General features: G+C 40.2%; 1 protein-coding gene across 8 annotated transcripts in view; it reads left to right on the plus strand.

Annotated features, from left to right (window-relative positions):
• cadpsa (Ca2+-dependent activator protein for secretion a) overlaps positions 1 to 27,323 on the plus strand; it is a 327,287-nt gene that overhangs the window by 248,476 nt on the left and 51,488 nt on the right. For 4 of the 8 annotated variants that reach the window (XM_077529642.1, XM_077529643.1, XM_077529645.1 and 1 more), the window contains 8 exons: positions 2,830 to 2,936; positions 3,064 to 3,220; positions 7,420 to 7,561; positions 18,361 to 18,516; positions 20,567 to 20,714; positions 21,772 to 21,846; positions 23,143 to 23,226; positions 24,464 to 24,496. In XM_077529642.1, the coding sequence (XP_077385768.1) occupies positions 2,830 to 2,936; positions 3,064 to 3,220; positions 7,420 to 7,561; positions 18,361 to 18,516; positions 20,567 to 20,714; positions 21,772 to 21,846; positions 23,143 to 23,226; positions 24,464 to 24,496 (902 nt within the window). Of the gene's footprint in view, positions 1 to 2,829; positions 2,937 to 3,063; positions 3,221 to 7,419; positions 7,562 to 16,938; positions 17,074 to 18,360; positions 18,517 to 20,566; positions 20,715 to 21,036; positions 21,052 to 21,771; positions 21,847 to 23,142; positions 23,227 to 24,463; positions 24,497 to 27,323 lie in introns of all 8 variants that reach the window. The other 4 variants (XM_077529640.1, XM_077529641.1, XM_077529644.1 and 1 more) reach the window with 2 other exon arrangements.

Raw genomic sequence — 27,323 nt, forward strand, 5'->3', positions numbered from 1 at the left:
CCCTATTTCACATAAGTGTTTATTCTTCCTCTCAACTCATGCTTGATTTCTCTTAAATACCCTTGTTGAGGTTACTCCTCCTTTCGAGTGAATATTGTGAAGTACAAAGAAAAAGTCAATTGTGCTGCCTTTCAAATGATTTCATGTGGGATTTTGCACACATGAAAAGTTTTGTCCAACTATAAATGCCTATTGTTCCCTAAAAATGTCTTTGAATTCAAAATAGTGCAATCTCAGTCTAACTAAAGTGTGTACTTATTTAGGACCTTGTCATGGCTTCTAAAGCAGAATCACACAACATTTGCTTTGAAAATGTTACTAGTATTTTTACTACTAAGGCCTCTAGGACTCTTCATACATTTAGCATTTCCTAATTGCTGGTGCAATACTAATGCACTATAGAAAAGAAAAAGCAAGATGATTGATTACATAATTAAATGGAAGATAAAATGCCATCGAAATACAATCATTCAAGCCAAACTATGTGACCAAATTGTGAATTCTGAAAGACTTTACTGCAGGATGTCCTAACAAGTCCTCATTATAACCGTACAGAAGTCCCATTCTGCGGGAGCTGTCAGCCATGTTAACATGACTTGAGCTCCTGCAGGCAAATAACGCTCAGCCACTTGTCTTGTCCACAACATCACTGAACCACTTGAGCTATGCCAGTGGGTGGACTGAACAAGCGTGACCCTGACATGACCAGTTCAACTCCTACAAAAAAAAAAAAAAAAAAGTATGTTTTTAGGTGGAAGCTTTTAGACGGCACTCTAGTTGATTTGTGCATTTTCAAATACAATATTGTTCAGTTTTAATTGCCATTTTTAGAAAGTGGTAATTTTCTAAGGTGTAGTGATTTGGAGATGCACTATATAAAGTGAAATATGGTAGACAATAATATTTGTGATATACTGTACAGTCTGTACTCTATGTAAGTGCATAAAAAAGTGTTTGGTGATGTGGTTGTGTAAACTGTACATGTTATTAATCGAAGAGAAAATTTGAATTTATACTATGTGCATAATCCTATAGTCATACTATATTTAACATTTTGAGATTGTTTCTTGAGATTTTGTTCTGACAGGATGCTACCTATTTGTTTGCTCTCACTCTATCCTGAACATTGTATGTGCTAATGTTTACACTTTGACTACAAGATTTGTTTTGTGCTCATTCAAAAATAGGAAATGGCCCAAAGGCAAGTACTGAATGTGATATTTACAGTTCAGAATCCAGGCCATACAATACAACTTCACCTACCCACGTCACAACTCTTTTGTAAATGATAATGCACAAGCCAATGGCCCGATAGATCCAATGGATAATGTGGAGGTAATATTTATTGATGGAAAGATGCTACGGCATCACACTCAAATATACATTGGAGTGCATTATCATGCTTATACCATGGCCATGAAAAACTAAAGCAAGACAAGATTGGTATATTTTTTAAGAAAAACATGTTATTACTACCAGGCATCAACCAATTAGAAATAATACAGTGTATGTTAGCCATGGTATAATTTCATTCCACTCACTGTACATGATGAGATGCATCCCATCAGGGCAGTCTCAAATTACAGCATCATAAGAATGACATTTTTAATTTGCATAGTTGATCAAAATGAATTTACTGTGAAAGCCGAATTGGGAAATACACCCTGTTTTGAAATATGAAATATATTTAATATAACACGATTTCACTACATTACTGCATGATGAGTGTTGAATGTTGTTTTCATCCCTCATGTCGACCACATTCTCTCTCAATGTTGCCACCACTCTTCTGCCGCACTGCCCGAGATATGACACATTGCTATAGTAACATTAATGACTTCAAACTGCTGTAATTGGGACCTCAAATAATGGAATAATCTATTAGTATTGCAAGGTTTAATTTTAAAATTGTAACTGTCTTTTACAGTTTCAACTAAAAAATAAAATAAAAGTCATCCCTAGTCAAAGCAAGCTGATGCTGTCTATATTTTTTAAATGTGTCCATTAGGGATGTCACGATAAGGGAAATATCGAGATATTAAAACTGCCACAATATCGTCGTAGTCATGTTCACAATATTTAAAAGGGACACATCTGTTCAAAAGGTCAGGTTGATTTCCATTTGTGTAGTTCTAGCACCCTCTAGTGACTATTTTATTAGTGCAATTTCATTTTCATTAGGGATGTTTTGGCCTTCTATGTTTAAAATCTAGGCTAATTGTCAGATGAAGGGGAACCTAATTTGCTTGTGAAGCGATCAATGTGTGCTTGCATTAGCAAATAAGTGCCTCAATATTGTTATGAGTGATTGTAGGTTGTTTATATGCATTGCTGTTATGTACAAAAGCACAATATTGTGCTTTTTTTTTTTTAGTATCAGCTCTTTTTTTTTTTTACAATATTGTGATCTTTTGTAAATATTGTCAACGGCCCCACAATATCGTGATAATTATTGTATCGTGACCTTCGTATCGTGATAATATCGTATTGTGACGTTTGGATATCGTTACATCCCTAGTGTCCATGAGAGTATCAAAGTGCTATTGTCTGAACTAAGGACCACATTTGAGGCAAAACTTACCCAAAATGAAAAAATCACTCAACCTTTTAGCTCCAGTTGCTGGCAGTAGGCAGGGTAACATGCATGTTCTTTATGTAAAATCTAAATGTCAAAGAACATGATTTCTTTATTTATCTCAAGGGTGTGTTTGCTACCTGTGCATCGGTTGCATGCATTAAACCCGAATATAACCCTTTGAGCTCTTCTGATAAACAAGCACAAGATTGAGTTTCAGGTGAGAACTCTAAAATTGAACCTTTGTGCAACAGAGAATGTTGGCCGATTAGTCACTCCTGCCAAAAAATTGGAGGACACCATTCGCTTGGCTGAGCTCGTAATCGAGGTGCTACAGCAGAATGAGGAGCACCATGCTGAGGTCAGTGCCAATACACGCAGACACACACACACACGCATGCACACGCAAACTCTATCATATTATTTGGTTTGTGGGAAGGTGTATGCATCATATTTCCTCAACTACTCCCACTCGTGTCAATCTGAAGGCCTTTGCATGGTGGTCAGACCTGATGGTGGAGCATGCAGAGACCTTCCTGTGTCTCTACTCGGCTGACATGGACGCAGCTCTTGAGGTGCAGCCCCCTGACAGCTGGGACAGTTTCCCCCTCTTTCAACTACTCAATGACTTCCTGAGGATGGACTGTGAGTAGGAGCAGCGGAAATGAGATTAGTCACTCACCAAGTTCTGCAGAACTGGGTTCAGTACACATTATGAAAAAATAAGGAATTTATAGACAGGATCCACTTCTTTATATAATTGTTACTTTTTTCATTTTTATTTCAGTAATTGGCAACAATGACCAAATCTAGTAGATCCAAATCTAAATTTCTTTCAATATTAATAAATAAATAAATAAATAAATCATTGTCCTGGTCTTTTTGTTTGTTTGTTTGTTTTGTTTTCTTTTAAGTGCGCAAAATCTGGATTTGATTAACTCTTTGATTGCCAAACATGATTAAAAAAAAAAAACAACAGTGCCAGCCAATTTCGAGCATTTTCACTCATCTTTTCAAGGGAAACAAAATATTGTGCGCTACGACTACATAAACATAAAAAAAGTATTTCTACCTTATTCCGTTCTTTAGTAATCACCATTTGAAAATAGGTAACTTGAGTGACATTGAAAAGATAATTTTTTTTGCACAACAGTAGCTTGGATATTATTTTTCTGTTTATTGATGCTCTTTGAATTAATTTAATGTGATAAAGGCTTTGATCATCACGCATGATATATCACACATATAACATCATATTAATGGCATAAAAGAAAAAAAAATACTATTGTTTATCGTGATGGTTTCTGGGAAAATATATTGTCCTGAAAGAATTGTTATTGCGACAGACCTACTAGTATGTTTCTACAAGATGTGATCTAGAATTATCAATACCTCTATGGGTATACGACATGTGTACGATAAATGTGTATTTATCGAAATGTGTGTGTACTGTATTTGACTGAAGATAAGACATCTTGACTTCGGTTGCTGCAGGTCTGCAATCTTGAGTCTATAATGAACTGCATTCTTGCCTGAGGGAGCTCCACAGCTCTGTCTGTGGTCTTGTAAAGGATACACTTCACTCTTCACAATTCCAACGCAATCAGCTGGGTGCTAATTGTCCCTGGGGAATGTGTACCCTTTTTCTTTCGTCAACCGGGAGTCAAGGAGAAGTCAGATTGTAATCCACTCATTCGTTGCAACCAAGATAATTACAAATCTGCTCATTTGGTCGTGCCTCAATTGGGCCCCACTTTGTACAACTGAAAATAGCAATTGAAATGTATACAGTCGGACATAGTTACAAGTCCTGAAATTTTTTTTACTCAGCTTAAAGATCCCCTGATATGAGCTTTGCAGCAATTACACCAATGATCCTCTGAACGCCCTAATACTGTATCAAAAGAAATGTTCACAAAATTGTACCTTGTTGTAGAGTTGCAGTCTCCACGAGGAAGATCTACTGTTAGCATAGCATCAAATTGTCCCAAATTCCTGAAGCAGTTGATTTTCTGCGTACAGCTCCTGGGATTGACACCCCTGTACCGGTCGTACCATAAGTCCTACGGGGAAAATGAACACATCCCCGGAACCGGCTCGATCTCAGATTTCCAACGGCGTCGGTGCCAGTCCTCCACGACCCTCCGGTCCGGAGATACGGGGCCGCGAATACGTCCACCCGACTCTCGGGAGATGGATTGACACCCCTGTACCGGTTAAACCATAAGTCCTACGGGGAAAATGAACACATCCCCGGAACTGGCTTGACCTTGGCTTTCCAACGGCGCTGGTGCCGACCCGCCACAATAATCCGGGCCGGAGATACGGGGCCGCAAAATCGTGGACCATGCCTCCTGCTGCTGCTGCTGTTTGTTTGCTCCGGCGGGGGGGAGGGGTTGAAAATTGTGAGGGTGGAGTTCGCGCTGAGCTAGTGACGTGTAAAACCGAAAAAGGTGGGGTTAGTGATGTGTAAAACCGATCTGCTGAAACAGCCCATTTGAGAGTTTGAGCTAATGTGATACAAACACCCATAGGAAAGGGAAACATGGGTCGTTTATTTCACAGCTTTGGGGACTTAGTCAGGCTATGGTAAGTCATACTTATGTAAAAAAAACTAAAACAAAAGTGAACATTTCATATGAGGGCACCTTTAAAACTGAGAACACATTACATTTTTTTAAGTCAGTTAGATGAATGCAACAAAAAGTATCGGAAGCTATCCTTCAGTGCCAGTGACAACATGATGGATCAGCAATTACTCTTCTCATTCGCAAGTAGTCCAAAGCACAAGCAAACAAATCTCTACAATACAACTAGAGATACAATACTCTACTGAAACTAACTTGATGGAGACATCTTTTCCACAGAAGGTCATCTGATCCAGCTCCCCTCAGCAATGCACTTATGTAGCAGTAAATAGCCTTAGTACCAAAACAGGCGCCAAAATCAGGTTGCCATTCGAGGAGTTAATGAGGACCACAGCAGTGGTGCTTGGGTCGCGGCAAGCCCTGCAAACACACTCCTGGACACAACACATCCAAGTGGACAACAGCCGCTGAAGTGGCTAATTGGGAGAGTGGCAATCACGGAACACAACAAACATTGCACCTACTGTGTATCACTGACCTTGACTCCAATGCCAACACACACAAACACATACATGCTCAGAGGGGGAGAGAAAAACAAAGAGAGAGAGGGAGAGGAAAAGCAAGCACGCTGCATGGAGCCGTGAGCCATCACTTTAGCACACACTGGCCTCCATTTTATCTCCTGCGGTCTTTGTCAGTGTTGCCTTTTTACCAGTTGGAAGCTGGCAGAGACAAGGGGAAGTGTATGTGATTGGTTCCGATTTAGAAATACCCTGACAACTCAAACCTGGATTGGACACGAACTGCTTATTAATGTATCACACTTGTGAGAAGAGAGGCAAAAGTCACATCAACAGCCTCCTCTGACATGTTTTTGTCTAATATATATAAATATGTTATACGTTCTGGATTCATTACAAATCAACTGAAATATTACAAGCCTTTTATTATCTTAATATTGCTGATTATGGCTTACAGCAGGGGTGGCGAGATCCGGTCCTCGAGGGCCGCATTCCTGTTGGTTTTGGATATTTCCCTTCTTCAACACAGCTGATTCATGATCAGCTCATCAGCAAGCTCTGCAGAATCCTGATAACGAGCCTGTTAATTGGAATCAGCTGCACTTCGAGTAGGGAAATCTATAAAACCTGCAGGACTCCGGCCCTCGAGGACCGCAGTTTGCCACCCCTGGCTTACAGCTTAAACAAAACTCAAATATCCCATCTCAAAATATTAGAATATAATGGAAAAAGTATACTAGTAGGCTATTCAACTAATCACTTGAATCGTCTAATTAACTCGAAAATATACAGGCGTTCGTCAAAAAATTACAATGTCCTTGAAAAGTTGAATAATTTCCATATTTCCATTCAAAAGGTCAAACTTTCATAGATTTTCAGGGCCCACAATTTAACTGATTTCAAGTATTTATTTGTTTATCTTTACATTATTTGGGCTTCCAGCTCATAAAACCCACAAAAGCAGGATTTCAAAATATTTGAATACTGTAAAGAAATCACCATTCATACTTCCCTGTGTTTTACATGGGGAAAAAGTATAGATGGATGGATGGTATTTTCAAAACAATACGTCAATCTTCAGCAGTTGGTTGGGAATCCCTTTGCCTTAATCACTGCCTCGATGTGCTGTGACATTGCCTGAGGTCCTGGAAGACCAGGTTTTCTTTATGCTTGCTGTCAGCTCTTTGCTTTTGGGTCTGGTGGCCCTCATTTTCCTCAAAAAGATGAGAGAAAAAAAAAGTGAAATAGTTTTAGATCCAAAATGTTCAACATTATCTGCTGACAAAAATATATATATATACAGGGGTAAAATGATTGTCCTGACTAAAACTAGACTAAAATGTTGACAGTTTTTGTTGACTAAAACTAGAGGAATAAAATTATGTTTTCTTGGACTAAAATTAAGACTAAAATGTTAGATTTCTAGCCGACTAAACATGGACTAAATAAAAACTGGATGAGGCTGACTAACTATGATAAAAACTAACAAGCGCGATTGAAACTAGAATAAAACTGAGACAAAATTTTAAAATGATGGTTAAAATTAACACTACAACAAGCACAACATTGTACCAAAAGGCAGTCTTCAACCATGCCCCCCACCTACATGCCTAACGGATGAGGGATGGTCCGAATGTCTGTTACAGCACACTCGAAATTTCACAAATGTCACACATCATAGATTGATTAAATATGTTAAAATTCACAGATGACATTTATATTTTTCTCTAAACAGACAACCTTTGCAATGGGAAGTTTCACAAACACCTGCAAGACCTGTATGCACCCCTAGTGGTGCGTTACGTGGACCTGATGGAGTCATCCATTGCTCAGTCCATTCACAGAGGCTTTGAAAGGGAATCTTGGGAACCTGTCAAGTAAGGAGACCTTTTTGACCTTTGACCTAATAGGATAAGAGTAATTTTTGTTGCAGATTATCATCATATTACACTGAAAAAAAAAAAAAAAACTTACGTGTTTTACTTTCTACTGATGACACAGCATCAGGAGCAACTGGGATTTTAGTGTCTTGCTTAGATAGGACACAATGGCTGAGTATATACTGCACTGTATACAGTTGTCATCACGCAAAGCAACTGCTGTGGCTTAGGGAGAAGAGTAGTTGTTTCCCAATCAGAAAAGATTGTTAGTGTGATCCTCGGCCCTGCATTTCAAAGTGTCCTTGAGGAAGATATAGTGAGCCCTCCTTGCTCCTGATGCTGTTATCATGATGAAAGAGAAGACAGTGTTAAAGTGCTTTGAATGCGTAGATGGTAGAATAGCACAATATACTGTATGTGAAAGCCCGTTTACCTTTTGTTAGCACGTCCCAGTCCCAGTGCTGAGGGCGTAAGCTCGAGTCCGGGCTTCGGCCTTCCTGGGCGGAGTTTACATGTTCTCCCCATGCCTGCATGGGTCTTCTCCCGGTGCCCCGGTCTCCTCCCACTCTCTGTTTGTGAGTGTGGATGGTTGTTTGTCTCTGTGTGCCCTGCGATTGGCTGGCAACTAATTCAGGGTGTACTCTGCCTACTGGCTGAAGCCAGCTGGGATAGGTTCCAGCACGCCCACGCCCCTTGTGAGGAATAAGCGGTCACAAAGATGGATGGATGGATGGATGTTCACCATTTTGCTTATATTAATTTAGAGTAATAATTATTAACAATAAGAATTAACAAAAAATATTCTCGTTATTGAAGTCAAACCAAGTGTTCTTTTATACTGAATTTGTTTGATGTGCTGTATTCAAACTGAACAAATCATTGCAATCCGCTTCCTCAAACCATTTGAATTGAATTAACTGCTGCTTTACAGTGTAGTTTGTTTTTGTTTTGAGAGAGAGAGAGAGAGAGAGAGAGAGAGAGAGAGAGAGAGAGAGAGGAGAGAGAGAGAGAGAGAGAGAGAGAGAGAGAGAGAGAGAGAGAGAGAGAGAGAGAGAGAGAGAGAGAGAGAGAGAGAGAGAGAGAGAGAGAGAGACCACTGTGTGTCGTGTTGATGTGGTGTCTTCCACTCGCGGCCTGTTTAAAAGGCTGCACGGACGAAAGGAGGAAGTATCATATTAGTGCATGCGTGCATGTAGGTGAAATGAGCTTCCAAATGTTGCTTTCAAAAGCATAATTTGTCCCTTTTCTCCCCATTCCACATTACTACAAAAACAGCTTTGTTAGCAAGCAAAGCTTTACTTTACCTCATTGGATGACTGTCTGTCTGACTGTCTATCTGTGAGGCGTGGTTGCTCTCAGTAACAGTTCGAAACAGCATATGGCCTTCAATCAATCCGTCACTCACTCACTCACTCACTCACTCACTCACTCACTCACTCACTCTATCTGACTGTCTGTAAGGTGTGGTTGCTCTCAGTGACAGTTCGAAACAGCATATGGCCATCAATTATTCAACCTATTTATTCATAAATTTTAGTGTGTGTGAATTATACAAGGATTTTTGCAATTTGTAGGCTGCCCGGGTCCATAACACCCACAAATAGCAGGGGCAAACTATGTAGGAATATACAGTCTTCCCTCGCTATAACGCGGTTCACTTTTCGCGGTCTCCCTGTATCGCGGATTTTTTTTTAAGTGCAAAGTGCAATTTTGCATATTTTTTTTACAGTAATATACCCATTTTATAAAATTTATGAAGGTTTGAACATTGTCAATGTTTGAACAAGAGAGAAATGTGAGAACATGTAAATGCCTCAATGAGAAAAGTGTATAAATTGTGCGGTCGGGGATTTTAGAGCCTTAAAACATTTATAAGAGTTGTAAAACATAAAGCTAACTACTTCGCGGATTTCATTTATTGCGGGTATTTTTTGGAACCTAACCCCAGCGGAAAACGAGGGAACACTGTATAGTGGTGGTATTTATTTTTATTTTATCTTCATGAGCATACTTGGTATTGGAGTAATCCTAAAGTAATCCAAAGTAATCAAGTTACAGTACTTTAATATCATTGTACTTGGATTACGTTACTAGCTGCATTTTTTTAGCAGGTAACTCGTAACTGTAACTGAATACATTTTAAAAGTAACTCTCCCAACCCTGATTAGTAATATAAAACACCATTCACAATCGTTAAGAGCTAGGTAGAGTGGATGACCATCTCGGGGCCTCAAGGGTCACTATCATGCATGTTTTAGATGTTTCCTACCTCCAACACACATTTATGACTCTTTCTGTATCTGTTTGATAGCGTTCGTCAGACGGATGGAGTTAGAAAATCACTTAATCTCTTAATTCTTGTAGCATGAAAGTCCTAGCTTTATGGGGATGATAGCAGGACGGTACCAACATTTTATATGAGATTCGTATTTTGAATATATGCATGCACATACTGTGCATACCCAAATTCTCAATATATTGTAAAGGACACTCAGTAAATCAAGCATGTTTCAAGCCTAAAGATTAAAGGTGCATTGTGGGGTTCTATTTCGTCCCTCCCGACCATCAGGTGGCAGTGCTAAAACAGCACATAAATCCCCCACGCACATGCGTCTCTCGAGAAAAGAATTCATAAAAGGACATGTCGTCCATGGTTCCGGCTGACATGATCCTCATGTATAAAAGAGGATATGAACCAGAACATGGTCTCTTTTACTCTTCTCGCACGGTTCACACACTTTGTTTATCGCTGTTCTCTTCCGTTGCTTCTGGTGGCCTGTGATCTTGTTGTTCGGGGCTGCAGGGGTTCTCCGCCCCCCTTGGTTGCGATGGCTCGGTGTATTTCCTAGTTTTTTAGGTGTATATGTGGACGATGGAGCTCTCCTTCCATCTTCCTATCATTCATCTTCAATTTCGAAGGTGCGTATGGTGTATGGTAGCAACTGTTGCCATCTTGCCAACGGTTGCCTTGACTTGTTTTGGATACAAAGGAGTAAGAAAAGTCGGGCTGATTCTCACCTTGCTTTGCAGTTAAGCCGTTTGGAGGCGACCGTGAGGACAATGCAGGCTCAGTGGAGTGGTCAAACCCTTTCTACTTCTCAAGCCTCTGTGGTGAGGTTGCCCTCTGTAGAGGTGGCCGTGTCGGCTGCACCCATCTAGTTGCCCTCCCAGGTTGATGATGTCGCCGACGATGCCATCTCCATTGCGGCCTCTGGAGCGTGGTTCCGGGACACTGTTTCCACTGCCCCGCCTTCTCATTCTCAGCGGGATTCAGCTGGAGCGGAATTGGTTCAGGCTGTTCAGGCTTTCCGACACTTAATGTTGGACACATCTGTCTGCCTCCTACTGAGTGTGGCCTCTGTCCACCGGACTACTCATAAGAGTCTTTTTGGATACCGGAATCTTGTCTTTTTTTGACAGACCTTCAATCCTGCTGGTACAATACGAGTGTTTATCCACGGCTCCCGGCAGACGGCCGTGCCCTACCATCCATGCGGTGTCTTACTCCTATCTGTTTGAACCGTATACCTAACGTAGCGTATTCTGTGGCTTCACTCATCGTCTTCCCGGAAGAAGCCCTTAAGATGCCTTAACTTTCAGTGTCGCTTAACGGATGAACCGATAATTAAGTCGTATAACACGGCAGCGGTGGGAGCACGCCTGGGCAACACCCTGGCTCATTTTCTACTTGTTCTCTCCGCGGATTTGAGGGACAATGAGGTGGACGGGGCTTCATCATTTTGTAACATGGCTTTGAGGGACTTATCCCTCCTTTCTAGGGAGAATGGCCATAGTATGTCTTTTCTCATCCAGGTGCGCCATCAGGTCTGGCTGTCTCAGTCTCCCTTGTAAGATCCTTCCCAGAAGGAACTGCATCCCCTCCCTGTGATTCCGGGACAAGGTTTCCTTTTGGCTGCGACAGGGGCGCTGGAACGTACAGTCCGTGCTAATGACGTGAAGCGGAAATTACTTGCCTTGCCAGGCCCTATACTCCGTCAAGCTCTGTGGCAGCTGCTTTCCCAGGGGGATCTGGGGCTCGTTATCCCTCACGGTGGCATATTGCGTTCCCCCCGGTCATCCCTCGGGCTACACATACTACGTCTTGTCCCTTCCTCCCTAAATCCGGGAGGGCCAGGGATTGACCCCGAGGGGCCAGCAGTCATTTACTTTTCCTGTCAGCAGCTCTCCTACTATACTGCCCTCGCTTCGGAAGCTCTCGACCTTAACTCATGGGTGCAGGATTCAGTTCAGACGCCGGCCCCCTCTTTCCAAACGGGTCAGGGAGACTGTCATCAGCGACCCGGAAAGGGGACTGGCTCTAGATCAGGAGCTAGCGACTCTCCTCGCCAAGTCCGCTATCGAAGCAGTGGATCCCTTGGCACACATCCAGAGGGAGTAGAATCCCCCTATTTCCATCCATCCATCCATCCATCCATTTTCTTGACCGCTTATTCCTCACAAGGGTCGCGGGGGGTGCTGGCGCCTATCTCAGCTGGCTCTGGGCAGTAGGCGGGGGACACCCTGGACTGGTTGCCAGCCAATCGCAGGGCACACAGAGACGAACAACCATCCATACGCACAAGCACACCTAGGGACTATTTGGAGCGCCCAATTAACCTGCCATGCATGTCTTTGGAATGTGGGAGGAGACCGGAGTACCCGGAGAAGACCCACGCGGGCACGGGGAGAACATGCAAACTCCACCCAGGAAGGCCGGAGCCTGGACTCGAACCGGAGTCCTCAGAACTGGGAGGCGGACGTGCTAACCACTCGATCACCGTGCCGCCCTCTCAGCTGGCTCTGGGCAGTATCCCCCTATTTCGTCATTCCAAAAAAGACAGGCGGATTCCGCCCTATCGTGGATCGTCAACCTGGGGAAGTTCTCTCTCGTTCCCCTCAGTGGACAGTCCATCGGAATGTCGTTGAACACCACATCCATGACTGCTCAGCCATCCCTTCAGAGCGTGGACGATGCACTGCACCTCGTCTCCCTCTTCTGTGCCAATGGGATGCTGCCTTATAACTTTTTTCTGCGTCTGCTTGGCAAGTTAACATCCCTGACGGCGTTTGGACCACTAGACCTGCTGTCACTGCGGCCATTGCAACAATGGCTGATGAGGTTCAACCCACTGTTGGACTGTCAAAGACGTCTTGAGTGTCCAGTCGATTCATGGATGCTCTTGCGCCATGGGGTCGCATATCTTTTCTGTCAGCGGGAGTCCCTCTGGGTGTGATGCCAGCACATCGCAAAGCTGTCACCACCGATGCCAGCCTGAGCGGATGGGGCGCAATTTGGCAACACAGAACTGCTCAAGGCCAGTGGTCAGCAGGGGACAGATCGCTGCACATCAATGTGCTTGAGCTGCGGGCGGTGCATCTGGCCCTCATTCATTTTCTGGCCTTCAATGCAGGGAGCAACGTCCCAGTACCATCGGACAATACCTTCACCGTGTACCACATCAATCATCAGGGCGGGACGAGGTCAGCCTAGTTGCTACGGGCCTCACAGAGGCTTCTCAGATGGGCCACCTTGTCAGCCTGCGGGCTGTGTTTCTCCCGGGCATTGTCAACCAGACAGTGGATTCCCTCTCCCGCCTTCGTCCGCCTCAGGGGGATTGGTGTCTCCACCCGGAGGTGGTGAGTCACTTTGGCAAGGCGACGGTCGATCTTTTTGCCTCCGAGGAATCCAATCCTTTTCTGCGGTTTACTTTTATGAATTATTTTCTCGAGTGATGCATGCGCGTGGGGGATTTCCGTGCTGTTTCAGCACCGCCACCTGGTGGTCATTCGGGACTCATAGAACCGTAGTTACATTCTTAAATGTCGTTTAAAATGTTAATGTTAATGCTTTTTCTACAATATGAATGCTCCATCAATGCCCAAATGAATACAAAGAGCCCTGACTTTTTAAATGTGGTTGCATCTATCAGCTTGTACCTTCCCTTGAGTGTGGAGTGTTCGGGGCAAACACTTCACAGTTTGTTGGGGGTGGGGAGGGGTGTTGTGGTGGTGAGGGTGACGTCATGCTCGTCCCCGCGAGCGTACGACGCAATTGGGATGGAAACTGAAAAAAAAAACAAGAAGAAGTCCAAACTCCAACTTAGACTCCAATAAAACTGATAAAAAACAAAAAACAAAAAAAACAAAGAGTTTATTCGAGAGCACATACTTGCAAGTGCACCATGTGCGAGTTTAGCACAGAGGCTGCGGTTATAATAATAATGCATCAGATGCACCTTTAAAGTACCACTGATTGTTACACAGACTGAAGTGGGGCGAAATTCTCAATCCCTACCTCTAAGCAATTTAGCTGGTCCATTTAGACATTGACTGAACTATCAATCTGCACGCTGATTGATACGGCTGAACCACAGAATAAGGAAGAAGCAGAAGTGTCATCACCAATAGGCACCCACTTAAAAAAATGTGCTGCTAGCAGCTCCACCCACCGCACATCCGCCATCTTGATTTGTTGAGCGAGGGCACGACTTGCATGGAAATACATAAAGTCCATCAGTGAGCATCGCAAAGCAGAGCTCGCTTTATTGTCTTTCGCAAACACAGTAAACGAAGAATTCCAATTTAAATTCCATGTAGAAATTGCAACAGTTACCGAGAAATCTACATATTTTTCACATTTTTCACAAATTGCGCTCTCTTCCGTCCGTTGCTAGGCAACGCTTAAACAACTCGCTTTTCAGTCTTCAGCCTTCAAAGTAGCCCGTTAGATGAGTCACTGGAGACATCAGTATAACTTCCGTATCATACGGATCCATAGGCTTCGCAAGTCAACTTCACATTTGAATGGGAAATATATTTCAAATGGATCTGTATGGAATTCAGGCATCCTCACAATTCAATGGGTCACACCTCTTGGGAGGCTGTGCAAGTTTTCCCCGGTGCACGTAAGAAATGTATGTAAGCGCAAACGCGCGAATATGCCCCTAAATATATTCACATCTTGGAATCGCAAAAGAAAGAAATTAATGGAAATAACTAATCGAATCACTACTGAATGCTAGCTAAAACAGAACCACAAACTTACCAATCTCTCTCTTTTGTCATATTAGGAAAGCCATGCATTAAAAAAAAAGAAAAAAGAAAAAGTAATTTTTGAAAGTAAACTGTTTGTTCATCAATCGTACTCAAGCAACCTGAGCAATTTGATGACGCTGCAGTCATTTCCGTACCACTTTTTGGATGTTTTATTTTTTATTTTTTGGCTGATCTATCATTCATTGCACGTTATTTGTCAAGATCAATCACAATATGAACTTGATATGAACATGGAAGCGATCTTCTCTCAACAAAAGAAAATGGCCGCTACGTAAAATGCCGAGGTTTACTGGCCTCAGCTGAAGGTGCGATTGTGTCCAATAATACACAAACAACTGTGAGCTAACAAGAACTTTATTTATCATGTAAATTCTAGGACAACACGCATCAATACCAAGAGACTTTACAGCACTATGTCGTTAGTCGTAATACTTGACTAAATACAGCACGCGACTATTCAAACTGAAGTGTAGCTACCATTTGTCTTAATTTGTTTCTGTGTCGTCCTTCAAAATTTGTCTTCACATGAAAATGGTCAGTGGCACTAAAAAGTTTATGAACCGTTGCATTTTTATAAAAAAATTATAATAATAATAATAATTCTATGTTGTGCTTATGCATTGTTGGAATATCAGTGCTAAGTAAATTATTTAACATTTTTATTATTCATTTATTCTTGAATGCATTAATAATCCATCCATCCATCCATTTTCTTGACCGCTTATTCCTCACAAGGGTCGCGGGGAGTGCTGGAGCCCATCTCAGCTGGCTCTGGGCAGTAGGTGGGGGACACCCTGGACTGGTTGCCAGCCAATCACAGGGCACACAGAGACGAACAACCATCCACACTCATAAGCACACCTAGGGACAATTCAGAGCGCCCAATCTTTGGAATGTGGGAGGAGACTGGAGCACCCGGAAAAGACCCACGCGGGCACGGGGAGAAGCATTAATAATCATGTGTGCATATTGTAATGCCTTAATATATTAGCTTCTGTAATATTCTGACCAATATTAAACAAAACCACCACAATGACAATATTATTTTCTTGCAAAGAAGACTACAATTACTGTGTTCCAAATTATTATCTGGGTTTTTCCTATGTACAAAATTTAGAGGCAGCCTCCACCTAATTTGCTTGCCACCTCCAGGCTGAGCCACTGATATCGCTCAACACAACGCTCCAGCTCTGTTGATTGAGCTCGGCAGGAACACATTTTAACTGCAGTTGCGGATTTGCTCCATTATGGAGGCGCTATATCAACAGCGGTGCACCGGAAAGACCAGAAGAGAAAACAACTTTCTTTTTTTTTTTTTTTTTAACTTTAATGTATGAAAAAGAAACAGATCATGGAGCAACCATTGCACACGCCCATTTCCTGGTTGCGAGGCAGAGGTGGCGCGCTCCAGCTATCGCCAAAGTCATATAAACACAGTATATACAATAACCCATAATGGTATCTGTCACTTCTGTGAGTACTCATACTTTAAAATGAGACTGGTATTGGCACCAAAACTGATACCTGGTATTGGTAGTCACCCATCATAGTCATGGTGTTACCACCTCTGCCTCAATTTGAGCCAGGAAAAACCCTGATTTTATGTGCAATGAAAACAAATGAGCTTTAAAGTAAAAACAACAATCACGTGTAGTTTGCCCTGCACATCATTCTAAATTATTAGGCCTATACTTATAATGTAGTATAGAGCAGTACAAGACCCGGACTACAGTCGATGCAATTCGCATATTGGCTATGTTTTCTTTCTTTCTTTGTTTTTTTTCTTAATTTTTGTAACATGTTTAATTATTTTTATTTATTTGTTGTTTTTTTTGCCACGATTCCCACCCCCACCCCCATTTAACCTGTTTTTTTGTGGATATATTTAATTAAAAAAAGAGAAAGAAAGGGAGAAAGAAAGAAAAACAAATTACAATGTTTTTTTCCCCCCCGGAAGAACTTTTAAATTAATCAGTCGTGAGTTGCCCATCCCTGTTCTAGATCAACATAAATTCCCCCAGACGCACTCAGAAGTGTGGAAGTTATACTGTAGCTGCATAGTGGCCAATCAATTCCCAGTTTCTAATGTTTTTCTACAAGATATAGATTTATCTAATAATCTATGCAGCTCTACCGATGTAACATCATATGCTTAGGGTCGAATGTGCTATGGATATTTCATTTTTAAAACCACAATTAAATCGGGTGATCTTTAACTGTGTAAACTTGATGATGTGTAGCTTCCACGAGTGTGAGTTTTTGCAGTACATGTCAGTATTTGTCTTTTTGGTTTTCTTTTGTTGTGTTTTTCTCTGCAGGAGTATAGCTAGCACTCTGCCAAATGTCAATCTTCCAATGCCCAAAGTACCAAATATAACAGTGGCAAGTGTTAACCTTGCACAAATGCCCAGCTTTTCTCCACCCAACTGGATGACTTCAAATGATGACTCAGAGTGTGTACGACTTGCCTCCTGTAGGCAGAGACATGCACGCGTCTTTGGCATAAATGTGGCATCTAAATGACACAAAGCAACAGATTGGTCCAGCATGTCTCATCGCATTTGCTTTCTTTCTGTTTCAGATGCAATGTTAGTGTTAAACTATAATGTGATAACATGGCGTGCAAATTGTGCAACATTGTGTGCAATTAGATGCAGGAAATTAAAAATGTAATCGTTCAAAGGATATTTGCCTTGCATATTTGTTTAAAAGGTCCTTCCTATTGTGTATTTCATGTCTCTTTTTAGTGTATTCTATTGTCTTTTGTTATAATAAATGATACATTCATAAATTAGGCAACTCATGTACAGTGGATATAAAAATTCTACCCCCAAGGTTAAAATACCATAAGTATAAAGAGTATAAGATGAATCACATCAGATTTTTTTCCCACATTCAGTGTGAATATGACCTGGAAAAAAAATATATTTTAGTGGAGGGAGTACAGTATGCAAAAATTAAAAGCAAATGTGGTTACATGTACAGAATTGGCCAATCACATTCAAGCTCATGTTAAATAGTTGTCAGTGCTAGTTGGGTTTTCGACTATTTCTTTGGTTGAATTTTTCAGCAAACTATCTGAGGGATATCATAATTAAAATTTATTTGTCAGAAGGAGGGTACCATAATGACGTGAACCGAGTTTATTAAAAAAAAAAAAAAAAAAAATCACGTTCGTAAGGCTTCACAGGCGTTTCTCTAAAGTTCATGCTTGTTTGTTTATAAAAAATACAAAAAAATAAATAGACGAGATTGCAATTCAGCATTTAAATAAAAGGGAAATTCTGTAATAATTAATTAAAAAATTACAGTACCCCAAATTTTGTCACGTTAGCATTTCTATCCTAATAATCAGCAATGTATTTGTGCAAACGTGTTGCAAATTGAGATTTTTATACCATCTTATAGCCACATTTATATCATGTCATGGCGTGGAGCATGGGGTTGAATATTTCCATGACCTTCCCGGTGCTTTCACCCTCTATTGTTATTGTACCTGTGTGTTTGAGACCCTTGCAGTGAGAACAAGTCTTTGTTGTCTCCTGTAAATTGTGGTATCGTTGTGAGTTTGACCCTGGTAAGTACTGCTGCAGCGTGTTTACATTTTGCCCAAAGAGTTACTCCTATATCCCATGTGGGTGCTTTGTATTTGGTCTGTGAAGAGATATCTTATGAGTCAATTGAGATAAATGAGATATTGTAAAATCTAAATGCAAAATTCCTCCCTCTTGCACTTAAAGCAATGGCTCAGGCACGTCAGAGGATCTCTTTTGGAAGTTGGACGCTCTGCAGACCTTCATCCGAGATCTCCACTGGCCAGAGGAAGAGTTTGGCAAACACCTGGAAACCAGACTGAAACTCATGTCCAGTGATATGATTGAATCCTGTATCAAAAGGTACGAAGGAAAATTGAAATATAACCAGGATGCAAGTAGATAACGGGAATTTTTTTTGACTCAGACTGAATAATCATTTTAAATAATCATTTCATTTCAGCTTCGTGATAAAGCAAAAGTTATTGATGCTCCCCCAAAATGTTTAGAATTGCTAAACTGCTTTGCTAAACTCAATTACTATTGATATCACTGGATTAAACTCTAAATATACCACAAAATATGATAAAACACTTGTTTTTTTCATTTACAAACTGTACTCTCATAAACATTAACGTCTTACAGCCAAGCCTGAATCATGCACGCAATATTTCTCTCAACTGTACTATGCAGTTTTCTTGAGGGAAAAAAACTTTCTTATCGCCGTTTCGTTCTTTATATGCCCTGTATAGTGCTCTTGTTCACTCCATACCGGTGGGATATTGTGCCCCAACTTTTTCCCTTCTTTGAGCATAGGCAGGTGTTTAACTTTACTTGGTCTTAACCTTTTTTTTTTTTTTTGGTACTTGAATTGTTTGCTAGAAGCCTTAGACAGAGTGTTAAAGAAAGCAGCAAAATATGCGGAGATTGTTGCAGAGAACAGTAGTAGTAAATTACCTCTTTAAGTGATGTCATGTATTCTATATTGATATTTTTGCTGTGTTTATGTTATTATTAAAAACTATACCAGTTATAATAAATTTCAGACTGTTTGTGTAAGGCTTCAGAAAAACAAAACTGTTGGCCAGGGGTGTCCAAACTTTTTCATTTGAGGGCCACATACAGAAAAACAGAAGGACGCAAGGGCCACATAATGTTATGAAGAGAAATTGTGTTTAGTCCTAAAAATTGTACAAATAATTTATTTGTGCTTTTGAATATTTAGAAAAATGCTACACTATATAAACCAATTTATTTGTAATATGGCAGTAGGGTTATTATAGTTTTGGAATTGTTCATTTTAGTTAGTTTTTATTAGTTTAGTTATTTAAAAAATGCTTAGTTTTAGTTTAGTTTTTTAGTTTCAGTATTAGTATTATTATTTTTTTTTAAATGTGTAGTACTTGTGCGCAATATTTAAAAAAACACTATGGGCACAACATCATCTGAAGGTGCTTTTCTATTGGCTGCTGCTAGATGACGTCACTTCTGTGTGACATACTTTCAAACGTCATTATTCCGGTTTATATCAAAATAAATCTACTAAAAATCACATTTAAAATCGTCCCCAAAGGCTCATGCATTAAATTAATTACCAAAGACTAAAACGAAGGACATGCTATAATTATTATAGTTAGTTTTAGTTAGTTTTGTAAACATAAAATGTGGTTTCAGTTAGTTTTTGTTTTTTAAAAAGCATTTTCACTTTTATTTTATTTCATTAACAATATTGTTTTTTTAATTTTACTTTTAGTGAACGAAAAATAAGCTTTAATGGCACCTGTTTTTCGATGCCCTCCCTTCTTACTTTGACCATCTCCAAACATTTTTGTTTTGTTTATTTTATTTGAACTGAGTAAAATGCCATTTTTAGCATAGGCGAGGGCCACTGAAAAATGGACGGCAGGTCGCAAATGGCCCCCGGGCCGTAGTTTGGACACGCCTGCTGTAGGGGAATTCACAAATAGCAAACCATGAATAGGTAACATTCACTGTTTACAAACCATGCACTATAGAATTAACTGTCAATAAATACATGGAATAAACAACTCCCTATAAAGTCTACTATTCAATCAAATTGTGTTCAACATCTCTTCAGCTATCAGGATTCATATCAGGATACCTACTTTCTACCAAATGGCTTAATTAGAAAAAGAATCAGAATTGGCCAAGTATATAAAAACACATGGAATGTGTCTTCACAAAAAAAAAAAATAATAATAACAAAGCTAAAAATAACACTCACCAACAGAGGGAGACAAAACGGGAAGCCTGGTGTTCAAAAGTCTTTAAAAAGTATGAAGTTAGAATGAACTGTGTTTTTTTTATAAAAATGAACTCGGGGTATGTGTTTGTATTATTTTGACAAATCCCTATCGAGGCCCTGAATGTGTCTTGTCTTTCTTTCCGCAAGAACACGTGCAGCGTTTGAGGCCAAGCTTCAGAGGAGTAGCCGGGCTACAGACTTCCGCGTGCCACAGTCAATCTGCACCATGTTTAATGTCATGGTGGATGCCAAGGCCCAGTCTGCCAAGCTGTGTGCCATGGACCTTGATCAAGAGGTAGGTAGGCCCCAAAATAACATGGGACCAGCTTCTTATGTATGCTTTAAACCTTTTTCAAATGTGGAAGAAAAAAAGAGTTATTGTAAAGATATGACATGGATTTCAGTTGTCAGACAATAAAATATGTTTTCATAGTTTAAATTACAATATTTGTTGCTGTTACTGTTGCTGTCTTTCATTAATTTTTCTCTGTCATATTTCCATATTTTTTGTATTTTCTTAAATGATGTTACTACATGATTGACATAATTTCACATGTGCAATGTCACCTCCAACTCTGCTTCTCAGCTGCTTTTTTTTCTCCTTTGTCTTGTGAAAGTTTATTAGAGACTGGGTAAGTGTGGCCACAAATTAAATTGTAATCACACCCTCCTTTTCCCAATTGTATAATTAGTCGTCAGTTTTCCCTGTCTGTCTTCCTCCGCTTCAATTGTTTGGATTTGATTAGCATATGTGTAGATATTAGTGAATATACATGGAGTAGAAGTGAGAGATTTCACAGAATCGTGAGACTGATTCCCATTACTGACAATGAATTCATTATTGCTCAGTCCTTAGCTTTTCTGTTGGTGCCACAAGCGCAAACAAAGGGATTCATCGTGGTAACACTGCCTCTTGAGTTTCCATGACAGCAGTTCTTTGGCTGAATGAAAAGCTCCTTTGCCAGCCAAACTGTTGATTATATCAGTGCCATTTATGAACAAATAATTACAATCAACAATCCCGTTTCAAAATAACAATAAGTATCAACTGTTTGACAACCATAGTAATGTTTCGCAAACATTAGAGTCAGAGGACGAAACAGAAATGAGTGAATTGCCTCTTAAATGGTTTTAGCTCAGCTAATGAAGATGGGATATCATTGAAATACAAAGGGAGAATTCAATGTAATGGAAGGAGTGAATTAAAATGTTCTGTTCTCTCTCTCTCTCTCTCTCTCTCTCTCTCTCTCTCTCTCTCTCTCTCTCTCTCTCTCTCTCTCTCTCTCTCTCTCTCTCTCTCGCACTCTCGCTCTCTCGATCTCTCTGTCTCTCTCTCTCCTTTTTTTGTGTAGCGACAATATCATTCCCAAATTGACAATCTCATTGAGGAAACCGTGAAGGAGATGATAACCCTACTGGTAGCAAAGGTAAAGTACCCAATTGCTTTATTTTGACTAAATAAGCAGTAACTTTATCTTATGCTGCATTCGAGGATGGTCGGAAGTTGGATTTCTACCAGTTGGCTTTTCCCAGTTCCAACCTGAAAGCGTTTGAGGCGAAAGTCAACAAACAAAATGGCGGCTAGTGATAAATTGTTTTTTATTTTGGTCCTCAAAACACATTTTGACCTCCAGCAAACTTGGCTTCTTACAACTTTGCTCTATTTATTTATTTATGTATTATTTTTTTATCTTGTTTCATAAGCATTCCATAGCTTCCATAGCTAGCTTCCTAGCAGGTAACCGAACACCCGGGGAGCTAGCTAAGGAGCTTGTTAGCTAGCACCTGGACATGGATTTGCCACCTCTGTAATATGATGTGTATTTAATGTCATTTCTAGCATAATCCTTAAACTTCAAATTTTGTAGTCCTGTGACTGTGCTGCTAACTAGCGAGCTCGATCCCTAGCTAACTCTACAGTGCTCAGATACCTGCTAGTGAGCTAGCTAGCTACACAAGGGGTTAAAGCCAAATGGTTGCTGGGTTTTTACTTTCTGGACCTGGATTCTCTGGTGATATCACAGAGATGGTCCTTGGTAGTGGAGTGCTCACATACTGTAGCTTCTATCATACATCTGACCTCAGTTCCATTCACTGTTTCTTTATGATTAGTGTAGGTGAGCCTTTCACAATTGAATTTACATGTTTTTAAGCCACATGCCCCATCAAATATCCTGACAGTTAGCACACCCCTATTTCCACTGTGCACGCCCTCAAAAAAAAATTAAGAAAATACATAAATAAAGGCATTGTGTATAATCGTGGAAACACAAGGCAAAACCAAAACGATGCATTCGACACTTGTGCGTCCCAAGAGTTGCCTGCAACACAGTTTCAGAATCCCTGTTTTCGGGTATACCACATCAGTCAAATAGATGGCTAGAAATCAGTGAAGTGAGTTCTGGTGAACATGAGTGATTTAACTGTTTAGGACCTTCAATAAAAAGAACGAGTAAAAGGAAGTGAAATTTATTTCAGTTAGAATTTTGTCTGAACCAAAAAATAATAATAATTCATGAAGGTCAAACTTTGGAGGCATTGGACTGATTTCCAGTCAAGGAGATAGTTATTATTTTTACTTTAAAACAAAAAAAAAAACAACTCATCAATGTTTGGCTTCCCATCTAAATCAAATGAGTAAAATATTATCATACAAAGATTGATAACATAATTCAAAATGATTGTTCCTGACTTTATCCTGTTTTTGTACTTCTCTGTTTCAGTTTATGGTTATCCTGGAGAGTGTCTTAGCAAAACTCTCCAGATACGATGAAGGAACTCTCTTTTCTTCTTTTCTTTCTTTCACAGTAAGTTGGTTTTAATGGAAAAATTGAAAAGAAAATTCAACATTATTCTACTGTAATTGTCAGACATTGTCTATTGATATAATGTGCATCTGTCACACTAAAATGTCAAAACAACAAAGTTGCTATCTAACCATCGAAACAAGTTTGATCCACAGGTCCAGGTATTCATTTGTATTACATATCCTGTGGAAACTGAGATTCTAATAATCCTATAGAGTCATGATACCTCACTGTAGGTGGAATTACACTCCCAAATTACCAACAGAGGGCCAATTTCACAAAGAATGCACTGCATCCACTGATAGCGGCAAGTTCACACCGGCTTCTACTACCCGGTATTTGCGTCACTCAAATGGCATGTGGCAATTAATGCTGTTTATGAATTAGACGCTGTTTATCAATGATGTACCATTTGCATAGAGGTGGGCAACGTATGCGTCAAATATATGCATATTACTTTATTTAAATACGCGCAAATACCACCGGCGCAACGAGACACATTTTGCTTGGCTGGGCAGTTAGTTAGTGACGCATATGACCATCTGCGCATGCTTTGATTAGACGCTACCGGATTGGTCCGTTTATACCGGTTTGCGCCGTGCAAAAGTCATGCAAACCTTTAAGTCAATCCGGCCCAGAGTTACTTAGAGAAGGAAAAGTGAAGGAAGGCCACGGTTAGATGGACAATATTTTCAAATGTGACATTTCTTACAAGAAATGTACTTACATGTGAGAAATTTTGCACTCTAAAGAACAATGATAAATATTTTTGGATGTTGCACTTTCATTGAATTGATATCTGGATCCAGACCACATTTTACATTGTGATCTCTTATCATTAAGTTAAATAGGAACATTTCTTGCATGGTCATGCCCATACAGTCAGTTTCTTATTTAGGAAGAAAAAAAAAAAAAAAAAACTTCACCGGTGATACATGGTCTATTCCAAACGTTTTTCTTTTTCTTTTTTTACTTCATTGCTGACTTTTCATAAGATAAAATATATTTAGACATTTTTTCCTCATCAATTGTAATATACATTAGAAGGCATTACATATGAGCATTACAAAATTAGTCTTTCTCCAAACAACAGAAATAAATACAAGTAAATAAAAATCTGTCTATATCACAATGTGACTTACGCCATGCAGTTTTATTTATGAAGCATTTTTACCTGAAAATTGATAGAGGTAAAATTCTAATTGTTTGTCACCATATCTCTCTCCTTTATGACAAGGTGAAAGCTGCCTCAAAATATGTGGACGTACCTGTAAGTGAGAGTTACAGTTCTGTGTCCATCTTTTTGTCTTGATTTACACTGTGGAACAAACATTGAAACCAAAATAAGAATTCATTATTCTTTTTTTTTTTTGGCTCTCTACCATGGACAATATATGCATTTTCTTTGTTACAAGCATCTATTTTGGTGAAGGAGAAAAAATGTGTATATTTTCACAATCTGTATTTTTTTTTCCTGTTTTAAATCAAGTTTTCTCGTTAAAAATACAGTAATAATCAATTCCAAGATTTAGCTTTTGCATTCATAAGCCTGCGTTAAAGAAGAAGCCAACCCAAAAATATTCTTTATAGTAATGTATTCTATGTGCCTTCACTAATCTATACACAGCATTCTGATTAATATTACACCTGTGAAATATGAATTAAGCAAAATCCACCTGTTTTTGTCCATCTCAGGCTATTTTGTCATTTTCCGTTAAGTGACAATAGCCGAGTTTACATGGAGCCATGTACAGTATTCCGATTAGACTGAATCTGGAATGAAACGGAATGAAAATGCTCCTTGTAAACACCTCGATCGGAATGAAAGAGCTGAACCCGAATGGAATTTCATTCGGAATCACGGGGGTGGTATATTCCTTTCTTCAATCCGAACGAGCGCCATGTATACACTTCATTCCGAATGAAGAGGCTGTGTGCGGCAATGCGCATGCTCTGTTTGGCCGTAAATGCGTCATGACGTCATCGTTTCCACCCACTAAAATGGCGGCGGAGAACTTGTTTTTAAGTACTTTAAACTTGTTTTTTCAAGATGTTGCTTCATTAAAAGTGTTAACACTATCAAAACTACTGTACTAAATGACGAATTAACTCCGTCTTGATAAATCACGTGACCGATGTCGCGGCTGCCGCGGGGCTGATCTGACTAAACGGGGGATCGGAATGGATAATGTCCCATGTAAACAGGTGACCACAGAGCTTCATTCAGAATGAGTTCATTCGGAATGAGTAAAAAGTCTCCATGTAAACCCGGCTAATGACATCACAGTTGCTCAGGTCTCATGTAACGACTTACATATGAATGGGCTGTCAATGCTGCTTACTTGCCGTTGCTGCCTAACTTTAATACAGTAGCCGGGTTTACATGGAGCCATGTATTCCGACTAGTATGAATCTGAATGACCAAATGGAATGAAAATGCTCCATATAAATACTGCAATGGGAATGAACGTGTTGAATCTGAATGAATGGGCTATATGCCACGGAAGAGGCGGGACTGTTTTTGCACATCAATTTGGTTCCGGTTCAGTTTGCGACGCGTGGGTTGCGTCACAATACTTGTGCTTCCGACTTTGTGCCCCGGGTTGTTCGCAACCCGGACCGGAACCAAACTGATGTGCAAAATCACGTCCCGCCTCTTCCGTGGCATATTCCCCATTTCATTCTGAATCACAGGGGCGGTATATTCCTTTTGTCTCGTCCAAACAAGCGTCATGTAAAGAGTTAAATCGGAATGGCAGGCTGCGTCCAGTATGTGCATTCTCCGTCTTGAACACTTTTTTTTAAAAGTACTTGGAACTTGATAAAACGCGCGATCGAAGTCCGCACGTCCCACGGCAGATTGGAATGGATCGCTTACGTCAACATGTAAAACAGGTGACCACAGATCGTCGTTCGGAATGATTTAAATAACTTCACAAGCCAGATTGATAATTGTGATTCACTCAAGGGAGTTCTTCACATTATCAATCTGGGGCTTCACTTGGCAGATCCGTTCGGGAAAGGAGGGACTTGCTGTACAATACTGATTGGACGATGCGGCATCTTTGCATGTTGTCTTCCGTTTCATCTTAAAGTGGGGACAGGGGAAACATCTTTACCAGATAAAAATGCACAAAGCTCCTCTCGCTGTTCAAATTCAACACGGAAACGGTGACTAATTGTACGAGAACAGAAGTAATTGCAGCGTCCATTCGTATGTTAGGTTTTTTTTTTTTTTTTTTTTTTTTTTTTTTTTTTTTCTTTCCCCGACCCCCCACATCTGCCATCTGTGTTTATTGGTTTCGTCCCACCCTAAACAACGCCTGATTGGTCCGACCTAAAAAAGGTCATTTGCAAATGTATCAGCGGGAGCGGTACTAGATGTATTCTCCGGAGTTTGTGAACTCACGAATACTGCGAGAATTCAGTTTGCTGTCAAGGTTATGTTTTCAACTCAATTCAACTTTATTTATAAAGCGCGCTTTAAGAACAGGCATTGCTGTATACAAAGTGCTGTACATAAACAAATATTGGTTGTGCAGTAAAGAATAAGGAAACAAAACAAGAATAAAGCAAACATTTATAAGTGCGTATACAAGTTTTTTTCTTCAAGTAAATACATTTTACATCAGTAAATTAATAAGAAACAGGCGACTGAATAAAGCCAAAGAAAAGCCAAAGAATACAGATGTGTTTTAAGACGTGTTTTAATAGAGGATAAAGAGGGGGATTGCCTAATATTTAGTGGAAGGTTGTTCCAAAGGGAGGGACCGGCAACAGCAAAGGCTCGATCTTCCTCTAAGCCTCCGCTTAGCCCTCGGTACCTCCAATTGAGTCTGGTCTGCTGACCTGAGGCACCGGGCAGGTGTGTCACGGTGCAAGAGCTCGGCGAGATAAGGTGGGGCAAGACCATTGAGAGATTTGAAAACAAATAGAAGAATCTCAAAGTGGATTCTAAATTTAACGGGCAGCTAGTGAAGAGAGGCCAGGATAGGGGTTATGTGTTCCCTCTTCCGGGCACCAGTAAGGAGACGAGCAGCAGCATTTTTGGACAAGCTGGAGACGCTGCAGGGACTGGCTGATCCCAAAATAAAGTG

The sequence above is a fragment of the Festucalex cinctus genome, chromosome 8 (genome assembly GCF_051991245.1).
Source record: "Festucalex cinctus isolate MCC-2025b chromosome 8, RoL_Fcin_1.0, whole genome shotgun sequence".
Lineage (NCBI taxonomy): Eukaryota > Metazoa > Chordata > Actinopteri > Syngnathiformes > Syngnathidae > Festucalex > Festucalex cinctus.